Consider the following 15,596-nt stretch of genomic DNA (forward strand, 5'->3'; position numbering starts at 1 on the left):
TTGCTCTTTCAAGTACAGTTTACTATATATGGATGGCTCGAAATAGAAATTTTTTTTGCCATCTTATGCCACATTTGGATAACACAGTGAGACGGATTAAAACACTTATATACAAAGTCATGTTTTTTTTGTATCCTAATATTTTGGTTCATTTTGAATTTCTAATGTTGGGTTGATAGATCTTTGTCATTTGTAAATCTTTTGACTTTTTAATTTGTTTGGGTATGCCCGGTCTAATTTTACATGAGTTTTTTATCATTGGAATTTACATTTATCAATCGAAAAAAAAAATAATCCTGAACTTAACCGCAAACATAAATGCATAGTTCGTGACTCAAATGGAAATGAATATTATCCACTATTTAAATATGAAAAATACATATTAATACTTGGGGTCTTATAGCTCAGTTGGTCAGAGCGTTGGTCTTATGAGCCGAAGGTCACTGATTCGAGCCCTGCTAAGACCATGTTCTTGAAATATATCCTTTTTTGGCTGTAATTGTTACCAGCTGCTTCAACATCACACATTGCTTCCTTGATAAGTACAACGCCTTCAAATTCGAAAGTGTCATCTTATTAAGTGCTTGAGTTTTTAATGTTTTGAGAATCGTCATCATCCCTTAATATATTAACTTTGATAAAGCACGAACTACCTTAATCACCTATTATTCGTTGGAACTACTTTATTTTACTTCATGGTTAAGGAAATTGAGCTCCAAATTTGGACCAATTACTAATGATTCAGATGTCTAAAATACACGACCGTGCTTCTCGCATGTCCATTTTCATAGTTTCAACAACATGCTGCATGATGGAAAGCACAATCCTAATCTTATTGTACCCTTCCTTGCAAGCTTGTCTATCCTCTGTGAAAGCACACTTTTTGCTCAAATAAATGTAAACCCTATACCCATCTACCTCAAACTTGAAGAACCTTTACTTGACCAATTTTGATGGCCAGTGACAGTTCAAATAGAACGAGGAGAGCTGTATTTCAAAAGTGAAAAAATCATAATGGGGAGCAAGTTTATCAAATTTGACTCGTATATAATACAATTTTTTATTAACATTGGTGTTGACTTAAAAAATTCTAAAAAATGAGTTGTAATGCACATTGATAGTATAATTTTAAAAGGATTTTGCTTCACGTACATGTTTTGACAGCTCGGTGTATAGTCCCTTCACAAGAGAGGGGACCACGTCTAACAAAAAAATCGTGAATCCCCCTCTTGTTAGGGGGATTATACACTGAGCTGTCAAGCTCACAAACATCAAAACCCATTTTGAAAATTGGATCAATCCATTTAATTTGGTTACACTCATTGGATTGTTCAACCAACAAATAAATCAGTCCAACAAATGATCCTTTAGTTAATTAAATAAACTAGGGTGTGTTTCATTCCCTTTTTTTTTCAAAATGTAATTTTTTCGTTCTTCTTTTCAATCACACATCCTTTAATCAAATAATATTATGCGTAAATTTAAAACTTTTCATTAATTTTTTAACCACACATTTTTCATTAATCAATTATTTCAAAATATATTTTTCAATTGGGATCAAACGAGTCCCAGTAGTACATTGTTCGAAAACTGCAACCATTAGGAGTACCTGAAAAAAGTGTAAATTTTATTTTTCTAATGTCCACTTAAATTCAAAAAAAGAAATAAAAATGGAAAGGCAGTTACTTTACCATGTCATCAAATTTAGGGTTTATCCCATTCCAATACCAGGGATTGTATTTCCACAAACCCTTACAACTCCACAAATTCCCCCCGATCCATTCTGCTATCGATCGCCATAAGCGACGGAATCGTGTTGGCTTGGGAAGAAGGAAGCTTCTAATCAAGTCAATGAAAGCCGTAATACAGCGTGTGGCCTCTGCCAGTGTTGAGGTCGGGCAAAAATATTTCACACACAGTACATATTGTCACATTTGCCTTATTTTCGGTTGCTGATATGCCCAAGGTGTTGTTTTGCAGGTGGAAGGGTGCACGGTGTCGGCGATTGGACCGGGACTGTTGGTCCTCGTTGGGCTTCATGAATCGGACGTGGAATCGGATGCCGAGTACATGTATGTATCTTTCAGCGAATGATTTTTACCTTTCAATGGATATTTGGTGTTGAAGTTTTGATTGGTACGGTTATTTCGTTGGGTTGCAGATGTCGCAAAGTGTTGAACATGAGATTGTATCCCAATGAGAAATCTGGGAAAACTTGGGACCAAAATGTAATTTCTAATTCTTGCCCCTGTACGCATGCACGATGCTAGTAGTATATGCAGGCAGAATTTACCAAATGCTTCCTGTGCAGGAATTCATTAATTAATTTGTTTTCTTCAGGCATTGTAATTAAGTTAAATGATAATAGATTATACTTTTTAAGATGATAGGAATCCATAATAGCAGTATTTTCCTGCTCATTGTGAAGTTAGGAGATTATAAAAACCAATACAATTATGAATATTTGTAAACCTCTCCGCTGAAAGTAGAACCTTGGGGAAATGGCAATATATTCAAAATTCATAGGAAGGACAATCAGCCGACATTAGTATATAGTATCATATTCAGTTTCAATTATATAATTTCACAATAGTATGAAGTGAGATTTTTTTTTACATTTGCTTTTCTAAATTTCGCAAAAGAGCAATAACAAAATTTTCTATTTTTTATTACACTTTTGGCTTTGTATTCATTAATGGAAGTAAATTTATAGATTCTGTTCTTTATATATTGGAGCTCTTCTAGTTTACAACTTCTGATAAGGAAAAGGTAAATGAATCTGAGGTGTGACCTGTATTTGATCATTATAATATCTTTCTTAATCTTTCAAAAGATGGAATCATTTTCAGCATTCTGCTCAAGGTCAGGAATAAAGATTTTCCCCCCTTTTTAGACAATAAAATAAAAATAATTACACTCGAGTTATGTTAGTATACTGCTGTTTTTGGCTTTTAGCAATGGTTTACATGGCTACATTGTCAATTGACAGGTAATGCAAAGAAATTATGAAGTTTTATTAGGTAATTGCTCATTTCTAACTTTTTTTTTCCCACCTTTTGAACTACTTTGTGGTTAATATTGTAAACAGTATAAGCAACGGTTGTTTATTTGGTTTCGATGCTGATTGGTTAGTTTGTATTTGGTACAGTAAGTCAGTTCACATTGTATGGCGTTTTGAAAGGCAACAAACCTGATTTTCATGTGGCAATGCCCCCCGAGAAAGCAAAGCTTTTTTATGCTTCTTTAGTTGAAAAATTTCGTAAAGCTTACAACATGGATGCAGTTAAAGGTACTCTTGCATTTTCATCATTTTTATTTTTATTTTTATTTTTTATTTTTTGACATATTTTCTCATGACCTTTAAACTTATATGTTATTTAATGCTGTCTCTTTACAATGCTTTTCTAAATTATTATGTTTGCTCTTAGAGCTTGATTATTTTTCTTGTGCTCTATGGACTCGCAGAATATAATTGGAATGCCAAAATACTGATAAATCAGAAATTTATTATGGATCTATCTCTACATTGTTTGGCTAAATATGGTTTTCATGACTCTTTGAAGTATGTCCATTAGCGTCCATATAAAATCTTGGATGAAATCTTATAGCCTTTGAAGTCCTTAATTCATTATTTTAAACAATAGTATTCCATATTATGTAACTAGCGATGGATGTGCTATTTGAGCGTAAAACGTTAAAGCCCACTTTTATATTCATTACCTTTAAATTTTGTTTTAAGATGGGAATTTAACAGATTGCCTTTTAATAATTTTTGGATGAGTTTTTTTCCTTAAATTATAGTGGGATCTTTGTTCATCAGAATGTCCTGCCTAAGAGGTTTACACGAACAGATATTTTTTGAGAACTAAACAATGAGGTCATCTAGAAATCTGTTTTACCAGGATATCAAATACTACTACGATCGATAAAAGCTATGGTGAAACTTTAAAGTGTTAGAATTTAGATAGTACATTTGGTGATGCAATGCATGCATGAGATCTTTAATTTGTGTATATGCAAACCACATTCTAATAGATATTCTCCTAGTTGCTTTCCCTCGTAATGTTTACTGCAACATCATTTTTTAAATGATATTATTAGTTGATGCAAGCTTATGACAATTGATCTTCTTTAATTTCTTTCTAAAATTCTCCATTTTTTGCTTGTCCACCTGTGGAAATGCAGTGTACTGTGTATTTTTGGAGGCTAAGAATCAGAATGTTATTGAAATTGGATTTAGTTTATTTAATGTTATGGAAATTGGATTTAGTTTTTAAATAATACTATTTTTAGGTGATAATCACTGGCGGACCTACAAAGGATTTTTATTTTTTTTTAAATTATAAAATCGTAAATGGAGTAATGAAAAAACCCTTCCGGTTTCCAATTGAAAGAATACCAAACCGTCTCAACTCCCAAAATCCAAATTCGAATCCAAAGAAACCTAATCCAAATTGAAATTCAATGCAAGAAACCATCCCACTCCCATTTCAATCCCAACTCCCAGCTCGGCGGCTCTCAATTCCGAACTTTGAAGCAAAACCCAACAATTTGATCCACCCCTGCCGACAGTTCCTGACCCGACTCCCTCTGCCGGTGATTCAACCACCTTAAACGGCAAAACAAGACAGCAATACCGTGCTCCACTAACTTCAAATGTCTGTGTTTGTCACTGGTGATAATTGGATTCTACAACATATTGAGGACTTGTAAGTTCATTGATTCAGGGTTAAGTCATTGCATCAAGTAATACTGTTAGCAATTAATACTATAAGAAATGCATCGTATTAATGCTTTATTCTTTTATGCAGATGGTGTATTTGGAGCAATGATGAAAGTGAGATTTCATAATTTGGAATTTGTGTTCTCTTTCCTATTGTAATTTTTTTAGGGATAATTGCCTAACACATGTTTTTCCCCCTTTTCGTGGTTTGAAGGTTAACTTGGTTAATGATGGTCCAGTGACAATGCAGCTCGACTCGGCACAGTCATCCAGGTGAGTGTGGACCATTCATAATGAACTCAAGGGCTGCCGTGCCCAGCTGTGGGCCGGTCACCTGTAAAGATAGTCTGCACACGCCCCTGGAGTGTCTAGGCCCATGGCCCATGCAGGCCTCTATATAGAGACTGAAGTTGAGGTCTCTGCAAAAGGTTGCAGAGAGCCGTTCTTTGTTTCTTAGAAAACTTAACCCAAAGTCCAAAACTAACAAATGATGGGCCCAGTGGCTGGCCTGGTTCAGCACATCCCAGGCGTGGAAAAGCATGACCCAGCCCCCGCAGGCCGTGCCTGCAGGCTGAACCAGGCCTCACGATGGTCTGTTGTGCTGAGTACAGCTCTATCCACACTAAAATGTTTGACAGCCCACACGTCTTCATGTAATCAAAACTTGTATATGTACCGGTAAATAGTAATCACTGTCAACAAATTTTTTCAGACTACCAAAAATTGTGACCTTCACATAGTAAGTGCCTATGTATTTATGATTACTTCAGGAACACCAGCGGCGCAGTTGAAGCACCATAACTTTGTGGTGATTATTAAGCAATGGACAAACAAATGGATGTCTGGTTGACTTGAAACAAGAACTTAGGGGAAGCCAAGAAAGATGTGAACCCGAGAAGAGCAGTAAGATTAGAACTTGATTCAATGTGAAATTATATATGGTAGTTTCTCATATTCCTATTTGAGTTAAGAATTAACATGAATAATTGTGTACTTTTTTCCCTCTTGAAATCTCGTGTAAAAATCATATCCTTGTGACACGTATGGCTTGTTGGACTAGACATCACTAAAAAGGGTTCAAGGACACGTCCTCGGTACGATGGATTGGGAAGAACAACTGTGTTACGACCGTCTGTCTGCACATACTTGCATTTTTTTATTTTTTTTCTCTTTTCTGCAATAAATTACATTAACATTTGGAATAACACGCAGAAGCAAAACTCAAAATGTAGAAGCCGCAAGTATGTGCGACGGTTCCCGGAAACTTAAAATTAGGGTCAAGATATAGCTTTATAAGAATTAAAGATTAAGACATTGGCTAAGAAAGAGGAAATTAATGCTTATAAACATCATTTTTTAATGCCTCTTTTTTAAGTCAACGTTGTCACACCATTCTAGCTTGGCTGCTCGTGTGCGAGCTAGCTCAAGGCTTGCGAATGGCTCGCATTTAAGTTAAAATGTACCATTTTCGACAAAAAAAAATAAAAGAAAAGAAAAAAGGAGGTATGTTGAGAGTGGCTTGCGAGCCAGCCAAGGGGTGAGCTCGTGTCGCGAGCCGAGCTGAACATTGTTTACATGCGCTGGCTTGTGCTTGGCTTGCCCCATGTGCAAGAGAATCGGCTTGCCGAATGGTCCGACTTGCTTTATTTAACATCCCTAGACGAGCTCAATCCTTGATCTTTTAATTTTTTTTCATCAAAATGTTGGAGTTGAATTATGGAACATTGCTAATTATAACTACGTAACTCAGGTTTGGTTGCCAGTCAATGACTCGAAAATGCAATCTGAAAAAAGTCAAAACAAAATCTTGATATTGCAAGTTTTAAAGCGTATCGATTTAATTGCAGTTTCTTGCAACAATTACTTTATTTTTCTCTGCTCCAATACATTGAATCCTAATCGTTTGTTTGCTTAAGAAATTAACTCTTTATTTTCTTCTAATTTTATATTATGAATCAGCGTGTGGTTTGTATTTTAAATTCTTATTTAGTTTGAACCAATCTCCAATTTTGATTTAATATCTCAAATCTTGAAATTGAAGTAATGCCATGCTTGGATTTTAAGTAAATCCTTCCACACCATCTGGTTTTGACTTATATTTTGTAATCTATCTAACACTATTGAACTTTTACTGCCACTCGTTTATGATAATTTCATGTCACTTATTTAACGAAAAATTAAATTCAATTGGCATGTAAATTGAACATAGAACGCAAATGGATAAATTCTTCCTCGAACTAACAACTTAAGCTTAAAAACTTCACGATTTAAGATGTTCACGCGGAATTTTGACTATATTTTAGAAGCTACTACTATTATGCTATCTTGAGGTCTGCATTCACACCATTAACTAAGGATTGTACAGAGGATTTTCAATTTAATAAAGGAGAAACATTGCTTCTTCATATGTTAACGCTCATAAATGATTAGTATACAGAGAATGTTTACCCACAGTATGATTAAAATAAAAAGCCAATTACTTTTCTTAATGTCTACAACCTAGTATCATCCTAGAAGTTTGCTAATCATTGTGTAAACTGCAAGTTTTCTTTCTGGCATCTGTTAGGACCAAATAGGGGCAATAAATATAGGCATAATACTCCATTAGAACAACCTTTCTAATATCTGCTGAGTTTTTGTTACATATAAAGAATTTTAGGGAGGGTTTTGGTGTGAGAAAAAAAAGTTGTATCTGTAACGAGGTGGTATGGCCATAGAAGGTGAGCATAGCGTACCATCCGAAGTGATTCTTGAGAATGTGTGGGCTAATTTCATTGCTGAGAAGGGAACTGATAATGCACAAAAGGAGGCCGTTGGATCAATTGATCCATGGCAAGACTTACCTAATCTTGATCGATCAATGGAGAACTTGTTAGAGAGGCTGCCAAGTTTAGGGAAGTGGATGTCGATGGGAGCCGAGGCATGGGAGGAGCTTCTTGACGAAACAATTCTCTCAAGAAGTACGGAGAATTCTTCAAATAATGTTTGTTCAGACAGAAATTGTACTAAGTATTCGAATCCAGTACAATCTAATACTAAAAAAGTCGAGAAGAAGGTGATTACCAGGCACTACAGAGGGGTGAGGAGGCGGCCATGGGGAAAGTACGCGGCAGAAATAAGAGATTCATCAAGAAAGGGAGCTAGAATTTGGCTTGGAACTTTTGAAACAGCAGAAGAAGCTGCAATGGCTTATGATAAGGCTGCTTTAAGAATTAGAGGCCCCAAGACATACCTAAATTTTCCACTTGAAATAGTGGCTAAGGCTTCTTGTGATCAAACAATAGATTCCACCCATACTTTTCTGGCTAAGGCTTCTTATGATCAAAATAATATGAATTTTTCATCATCTTCTCGGCCAATAGATTCGACTGATACTTTTCTGGGCTGTTGTGATTCACAGAAAAGGAAGTGGGGGACGGAATTGGATTCTTTTGACTATGAACAACCAGCACATAAAAGAATGATAAGCAGTTGGGAAAATGAGATGTTTAGGAGTAATATTGATGTGTTAGAGTTTCAAGACCTTGGAAATGAGTATTTGGAGAGTTTAATGTCCAGTTTCTGACAAAATATAATCCATTTCTTAGTTATTAGCTATTGTAAATTGTTTGTCTTCACAATATTTGGGACTGTATATGTGTGATTGTGCCATTTAAGGTTCTTGTTTAGGCATACTTTTTGGTACGTCTAAATTCATTGAATGAAATAACCAAAAAAACTTATATAATCGACCGTATATTTCTTAGTAATGAAAGTTTATTCGTTGTATTGTAGTGATAATGAAAGTCTATATATATATAATCAAATCGTGCATAATGGTGAAAAATATGATAATACATATTAGAAAAATTCAATTACTCAAATCATGTATCAGATATGAAACTGTTTAAATTTTTTGTAGGCGATATACACATAATTTAAATCATGATTAATGTTTTTCGATACAAAAATTTTAAATTCAAGAGTTAAATTCCTAGAAAATAATGTAATCAAGCTCACCAACATTCCTTTCATAGCAAATGCTTTGATTTACTAAATAATTAAATACTTTCCCCGAAGTATGCATAATGAAATTAATGTGGCCATTGTGTACTTTCTTTGCAAGTATGACCAAGAAAAACGAAATAAATGCAAAGGTCAACATAAGTAGAAATAGCTTGCAAAATAAACTCAGGGTGAAAAGTAAATTTTTATAACCCAAAATAAGTAGAAGTGAAATAAACAGTATCCAATTGATTGAATCGAATTAATGCCAATATCCATTTTTGTTGTAGACAAATAGGTGGAAACAACAGAAGAAAAGCAATGACAGAGGAAAACTGAGATAATAATTGAACTTGCACAGCATGTTTGGTACTATATCTACCATCGATTAAATCCTATCGCTTGCCTGCCTACCTTCTTTTATGTTTTCAGAACCATGAGATTTGAGGAGTAAAGAAATAATATTCAATGAGCTGCAGACAAAAGAGAAGGGAATGAAAGAGGAAAAAATTACATAATTGAATAACATGCAGTGTTTGCACATGTTGGATGAGGTATAAAGCACTGGCATCGAAATAAGTAACTTAAAATCATATATCATGTTTGATAAAAACAAGTACCTAAAAATTAAAATTTAATAGAAAATTTTATGATATTCTCGACATTATATTTGTGTTATAAACTGGGTTTACTCCATGAGAGCCAACCAACGTCCTCCTCCAAACTTCATATTCTCTGCTTATATATTATTTACTATTAATAAAAACTCCACCTAAAAAAATCAACGCTTCCCAAAACCCTAGTTCCAGTTTTTTTCCACTCTCTATTTATTAAATACATAACGAGAATGGTTGGTAGGGGTTAAAATTAGATTTTTTTAAGATTGTGAACGTGTGGTTGAAAAGTTGTGAAACCTATAAAAGATATGGTTAATATTGATTGTTCGACTTTGACTTAAATTAAAATCAGATTTTAATCCGAATCAAACTGGCAGAAAATATATACACGCTTAGAAGGAGGTTCAGCCTAACCTCCAAGACATGACTATGATATAAGAGCTAAATAAAAACTACACATCTTTCTTTCTGAACATATATATACTCTCAGAACTGCTCTCTTCCCCGAATCGGGAAGAGAGCTTTTTCCCGATTTTCAATTTTTTATTCATTTTGTTGCCTTTTGCCCTTTTCAACTCCCCACCCCCTAACCCGCCCACGCCCTACCCATTTAGTAATTTTTGTACAATACCTTAAGGGTACGATTTAAATCGTGTAAAAAAATTTTGTGCAATACCCTTAAGAAAAAAAGGAAAAAATTGATCTCATACTTATAAAAATAAAAAAAATTAAGTTGCTCTTGGCTGCCAGGAAAAAAAAAGGGGAAAAAGCTTGATAAGTTGCTCCGCGCAGCCAGGAGCACTTGCCAGGAGAAGAAAAAAAATAATTGAACGATTAATTTTTTTTGTGTCAATTTTTTTAATACACGCGTTTGATGTACGTTTAACTATTTTCGATATTCATTTAGATAATTCGATATGCCTATGATATAGATATCGAAATGAACTTCTAGAGAATATAGAAGATCTATGCATTTGACTACCGTATAATCGTCTTTTTTTTTCATAAAAATGATCGAATTTTTTTATGTATAAAAAATTTTCAGATATAAAAATAATGATGATGAAAAAATAGTATCATAATTTATAACACGCATAAATTATAAAGTGATAATAATTTTATTAGGAATTTTTACTTCCCAAAAAAAAAAATTTGACGTCAAATCACATAAATTTGTTTTTATAAAATGATTTAAATTATATTGAAAAATTTATCGTGAAAAAATAATAAATATTAATAAAATAATTTATTTTTTTTTTGAAAAAAAAATACAATTTTTACGCAATTTTTAACACATACGTTTGATGTACGTTTAATTATTTTCGATATTCATTTAGATCATTCGATATATCTATGATATAGTTCTCGAAATGAGTTTCGAGAGAATATAGAAGATTTATTGATTCGACTAACGTACAATCGTCGAAGAATTTTTAAAGTTAGCTTGGTATCGAAAGTTTTGAAATACTAGTTTGAAAATGCCTATTTTGACGCGCCGTAACATTCGTTACGATTGATCATTTCGCGCACCGTTAACGACTTGAAATACTAGGTCATGAGTACTTCAAAATGATATTAAGAATGTAATATTTCGATTTCATTTGATATCTCATAATAAGCTCGAAAATCAAGACAAAAACATATAAAATTTATGAATTTATTATCAATTATTTTTTTTCTCCTCGCTGTGCGGAGCAACTTATCAAGTTTTTTCCTTTTTTTTCCCTGGCAGCCAGAGCACCTGGCTGCGTGGAGCAACTTAATTTTATTTTTTTTAGAGTATGAGATCAATTTTTTCCTTTTTTCTTAATGGTATTGAACAAAAAATTTTTACACGATTTAAATCGTACCCTTAAGATATTTTAAAATTTTAAAATACATTTTTTAACTATTTTTTTAAAATTCATCGACAACTGTACGGTAGTCAAATGCATAAATCTTCATATTCTCTCGAAATTCATTTCAAGATCTATATTATAGACACATCGAATAATCTAAATGAATATCGAAAATAGTTAAATGTACATCAAACGCGTGTATTAAAAATGTTGACACAAAAAATTAATCGTCCAATTTTTTTTTCTCCTGGCAACCAGGAGCACTTGCTCCTGGCTGCGAGGAGCAACTTAATTTTTATTTATTTTATTATTATTATTAATTTTTTTTAAAGTAAGATCAATTTTTTCCTTTTTCCTTAATTAAAAAAAGCAAAAGGCAATAAAATGAATAAAAAATTGAAAATCGAGAAAAGGCTCTCTTCCCGATTCGGGGAAGAGAGCAGCTCTGTATATACTCTTTGTCATCACACGAGTGAAGTATCTCTCTAATTCATAATCAAGCGTAATGTTTGGTAACAAAATTTTTAAGTTAATTTTCTCCTTTAATGCTCCTTCCCTGTTTGGTTTTGTTAAAAATTAGATATTTAATAGATTTTTTAAAGAAAAAAATAAAAAATTGATGAAATATGTGGTTGAATACTTGATTAAAGTTGTGGATAGCATGAAATTTGTGATTAAAATTAATTGTTAGTTTTGACTTAGATTTTTTTGATCAATTTTTTTCGCTAAACTAAACAGGACCATAGAGTCCCTTCTCTCCATATACAAAACTGCAAAAATAATGCGAAAACAGACACAAAATCAGTAACCCATTTTGTTGCATTCAGGGCTCTTCCTGTCATCTCTGATTAACATTCTAATATAAGCCACAGCAAGTGCTTCTTTCAGTGTGCTTTTTGCTTCTCTTCCGGGGGAATTTGCTCGTACTATGAGGAAGGGTATGGGCCTGTGCATGTACGTAATCTCTGCCTATTTTCACCTCATATTTTGCTTAAATATTTACTATTTTTTGCTTCTTTTTCTTCTTCTTATTATTTTTTTAATTGATAATTTATGAACTGAAAACAGGAGCAAAAGGTGAGGGTCTATAAGAAGGGATCCATACAGGCAGAGATTTTCATTGAAAAGCTAGCAACAATTTTAAGGCTGTTTCTGCCCTTTGTTTTTCTCTTACGTTTTCAGCTTCAAGTTGTGTCATTTCAACATCATGGCTTCATCAAATAGAAATTGGCCTAGCTTGTTCAAGTCCAAACCCAAATGGCAGCATGAATCAACTGGTTGCCACAGAACCCCATACACCTCAGGTAGTTAATTTCGCAGAATTATTTTTTTGTCAAAATTTCGGTTTTCTTATTTGTCTCTGCGTTTATTTCCGACTTCACTTCTCAAAGCTCACCGTTCTTATGGAGATAAACACACTTCTTACCTCGAAATGGTGGCTTAAAACCAGCTTGAATGTTCAGAAATTAAAGACTACATCAATCATGCATGGGCTTTGATGTGAGCTCTACTTAATAAATTTTTTGTACAAATAGGAAGAAATAAGAAAGGCAAATTAATCCTTTGTTAGAAAGTTAATTTGCATAAGAGTCCTATTATTCGTTTCAGTTTTTCTGTCTTGAATTTTTCTGACATCGCATAATTCCACAGTGCCCGGATACGAAGAGAGAACTCCTGAACCTAAGCCTAGATGGAACCCGAGACCCGAGCAAATACGTATGCTGGAAGCTATTTTCAACTCAGGAATGGTGAATCCTCCAAGAGACGAAATAAGGAAAATTAGGGCTCAATTGCAACAGTATGGCCAAGTTGGAGATGCCAATGTTTTCTATTGGTTTCAGAATAGAAAATCAAGAAGCAAACAGAAGAACAGACAACTCCACAAAACCAAGTCACAAACTCACACCACCACCGCTTCAATTTCACCACTGTCGGATAAATCGCCTCCAAATAATTCAACAGAAAAGGTGATCTTCTCAGTTGGATATACTGGTTCGATGGAAGTATCCAATTCTCCAAGTGGTTCAGCCAACCAATCTATTTTCCAAACTCCGAGCGAGTTTGTGGCAGAACCCTATTTTTTTCCGATGCAACAAAGCCCATCAACTGCTGCTTTTACAGAAGGGTTTTGCTTTCCAGATGTATCTGATCATGTTATAGATCATACGGATGGAAATTGTTGCTCAAATCTCTTATTCAGTGAACTGATGCTGATGAATCATGAGCCGTCCAAAAAAGCTAATCAGAATGACCATGAGAATATGAAATTGCAGCAACTACTGAATTACAGTGTGACTAGGGCTCCAACTTCTACACACTCCGTTAATGTTTTTCCTCCTACTCCTTGTGTCCCATCCCCAAAGAATCACATTCAAGGTATTTCCCTTTTTCTCTTTTTTTTGAGAAGAAAAATTTGGGTTATGTTTTCCATGACACTAAATTTTATGCCATCCGTTACAAATATTTGTGATAATTAAGCAAGTATTATGCCATTTAATATAGATCTTCGTGCAAACGCAGCTAAAGAAGAAGATTTCCGAACAGAAAACGAACAAAATTTGTTTGTGTTCATACCAAATGTCTGAATCAAATAGGTTCACAAATTACGTTACGACTTGTTTGTTGAGGAAGATTGTATAGAATTTGACTTCATATTACGTTAAAATCTTATACATTATACTATTCACTAATGTGTATCATATTTGGAAACAGACAAGCAAATATGGAATTGTCTATTGCCCGAAAATTGTGTTCCATGTCCCTTGGAACCTAGCATGTATTGACTCCTACATTGTTTCCTACTGTGATGAACCCTACACAATACATAAGCAATGCATTTAAAATTTCCATTTGGAGGGCAAGAAAGACGTGTATAATCATCTGATGTGTGATGATGCAGGTGTAGTTGAATCAGGAGGAGGGGGTTCCACAAAATCAACAGTGTTCATCAATGATGTGTGCTTTGAGGTTGCAGTGGGAGAATTATTTAATATTAGGGAGGCATTTGGTGATGATGCAGTGCTTATGCATTCATCTGGTCAGCCTGTTTTGACCAATGAATTGGGGCTCACACTTCAGCCACTTCATCATGGGGCTTTTTACTACTTGGTTAGGGCTTTCACTGATCCATCATCTGCAGATGAGAGAACTATTGAATTGGTATTTCATCATCTTCTTTTAAGTTTTACTAATTTTTGAATATTTTTTCACAGTCGTGGTCCGAACATGCCATGGGCCCCTCGAGTCAGAGCTCAAAACGGTCTAATTGTATGGTTTAACCAGGTTTTTCTTCTTCGCATCTCTCGTATTGTCTTTTATTTTCTTTAATACATAAACAGGCCTATACAGACATCCTGGCGTGGCACGATCGTGCCACCTAAAATCGAACCTTCTGACTGCAGGGGCAACATGGTCGAGTTGGACCTGCCTTCCAACACATTTTAACTCCGCCACTTTTAAATTTTAACTCGTGTTATTTATATGGCTTCAAGAAGCCATACTGATTTTTACCTGTGTTTTCATGCACACACAGATTTAGAAGTGATGTTGGTAGAGAAGGGTTCCTCTTTATAGTTTTTGCTTGTTTCCATTTCATCTCTCTGTCTTGTACATTGTTTCTAGTTACCCGATTGGTGCATATGGGATATTATGATAATGTGAAGGCTATCAAACATGAAGCTATGTTTGCACTTCGTTTTGATGAACCAGCTAGTCTGATTGTATGATATATTTACATTTCTTGTTTCGCCCTCGTATTATTCTTCTATCACCATCCCATGTTTTATGGGCAAAACTAAAACCGATTCTTGTATGATTTGGTTGAATTCCTTAAACGCATGAAGGGTTCGTTTGATTGCAAAAATAGAATTTGGATGAAAAGAAAACGAATTACAAAGAATTGAATTGCTTAGAACTTTTTTATTATAAATTGTCAATTAAATGTATTTGATTGGTATACTATTCTACCTAAAAAATATTGAAATTTTGGATCGTTTGATATTCATTTAGCTTTGTTTTCAATGAAAATTGTCAATTTGTTACAATGGAAAATAGAATTTGTTTCAATTGTCAAAAAACTAAAAGTAAAAGTAAAAATCCATGAGAAAATCAATTCCTCAAAAAGGCAGAAAATGGGGTGTTGCCAACAAAATTTGACCAATTAAACATGCATAAAAGGTGGAAAATGAAATTTAATTTCCTACTTTTAAGGAAAATTTGTGCGATCAAAGAAGGCCTAAGGGTTTATTCGGTAAGAATTTTGAAAAGTCAAAAATTACTTCTAATACTAAATAGCCGATTTTGAACTCGTTTTAATAATTTTCTCAAAACACTTTATTTCACTAGAAATAGTATTTAAAAGAAGCTAACTTCAAGTACATTCCCTCGTGAAGCTCTTCTAGAAGAAGCGAAAATCTTGCCAAATGAACCCTAAAA

At 34.0% G+C, this 15,596-nt stretch overlaps 3 protein-coding genes and 1 non-coding gene across 7 annotated transcripts; all 4 read left to right on the forward strand.

Annotated features, from left to right (window-relative positions):
- Positions 1-393: 393 nt before the first annotated feature.
- Positions 394-467, forward strand: TRNAI-UAU. The gene has a single exon. It is a non-coding gene; the product is annotated as a tRNA-Ile (tRNA).
- A 1,204-nt stretch (positions 468-1,671) lies between these two features.
- Positions 1,672-5,782, forward strand: LOC111372747 (D-aminoacyl-tRNA deacylase). Of its 3 annotated transcripts, none has more exons than XR_002698820.1 (8): positions 1,672-1,893; positions 1,981-2,072; positions 2,162-2,228; positions 2,990-3,020; positions 3,149-3,289; positions 4,294-4,709; positions 4,812-4,837; positions 4,938-5,782. XR_002698820.1 is itself a non-coding variant. In XM_022995139.1 (8 exons), exons 1-8 carry the CDS (start codon positions 1,693-1,695, stop codon positions 5,522-5,524), a joined length of 648 nt encoding a protein of 215 aa, XP_022850907.1. In that variant the 5' UTR covers positions 1,676-1,692; the 3' UTR covers positions 5,525-5,782. The 3 variants fall into 3 exon arrangements, 1 of the variants encoding a protein (XP_022850907.1); XR_002698819.1 differs by lacking the exon at positions 4,294-4,709 and having other exon boundaries at positions 1,675-1,893; positions 4,938-5,401; positions 5,494-5,782; XM_022995139.1 differs by lacking the exon at positions 4,294-4,709 and having other exon boundaries at positions 1,676-1,893; positions 4,938-4,996; positions 5,494-5,782.
- Positions 5,783-6,744: 962 nt separating this feature from the next.
- On the forward strand, positions 6,745-8,316 carry LOC111372748 (ethylene-responsive transcription factor ERF091). Its single transcript, XM_022995140.1, has one exon. It carries the CDS (start codon positions 7,431-7,433, stop codon positions 8,286-8,288), a length of 858 nt encoding a protein of 285 aa, XP_022850908.1. The 5' UTR covers positions 6,745-7,430; the 3' UTR covers positions 8,289-8,316.
- Positions 8,317-11,998: 3,682 nt separating this feature from the next.
- LOC111372720 (WUSCHEL-related homeobox 9-like) lies at positions 11,999-14,907 on the forward strand. Of its 2 annotated transcripts, XM_022995107.1 has the most exons (6): positions 11,999-12,116; positions 12,231-12,466; positions 12,813-13,538; positions 14,062-14,270; positions 14,375-14,444; positions 14,564-14,907. In XM_022995107.1, exons 2-5 carry the CDS (start codon positions 12,370-12,372, stop codon positions 14,438-14,440), a joined length of 1,098 nt encoding a protein of 365 aa, XP_022850875.1. In that variant the 5' UTR covers positions 11,999-12,116; positions 12,231-12,369; the 3' UTR covers positions 14,441-14,444; positions 14,564-14,907. The 2 variants fall into 2 exon arrangements, with proteins under 2 accessions (XP_022850875.1, XP_022850874.1); XM_022995106.1 differs by having other exon boundaries at positions 14,375-14,907.
- The last annotated feature ends 689 nt before the right edge of the window (positions 14,908-15,596 follow it).

Source organism: Olea europaea, unplaced genomic scaffold, assembly GCF_002742605.1.
Source record: "Olea europaea var. sylvestris unplaced genomic scaffold, O_europaea_v1 scaffold1023, whole genome shotgun sequence".
NCBI classification, from domain to species: Eukaryota; Viridiplantae; Streptophyta; class Magnoliopsida; order Lamiales; family Oleaceae; genus Olea; species Olea europaea.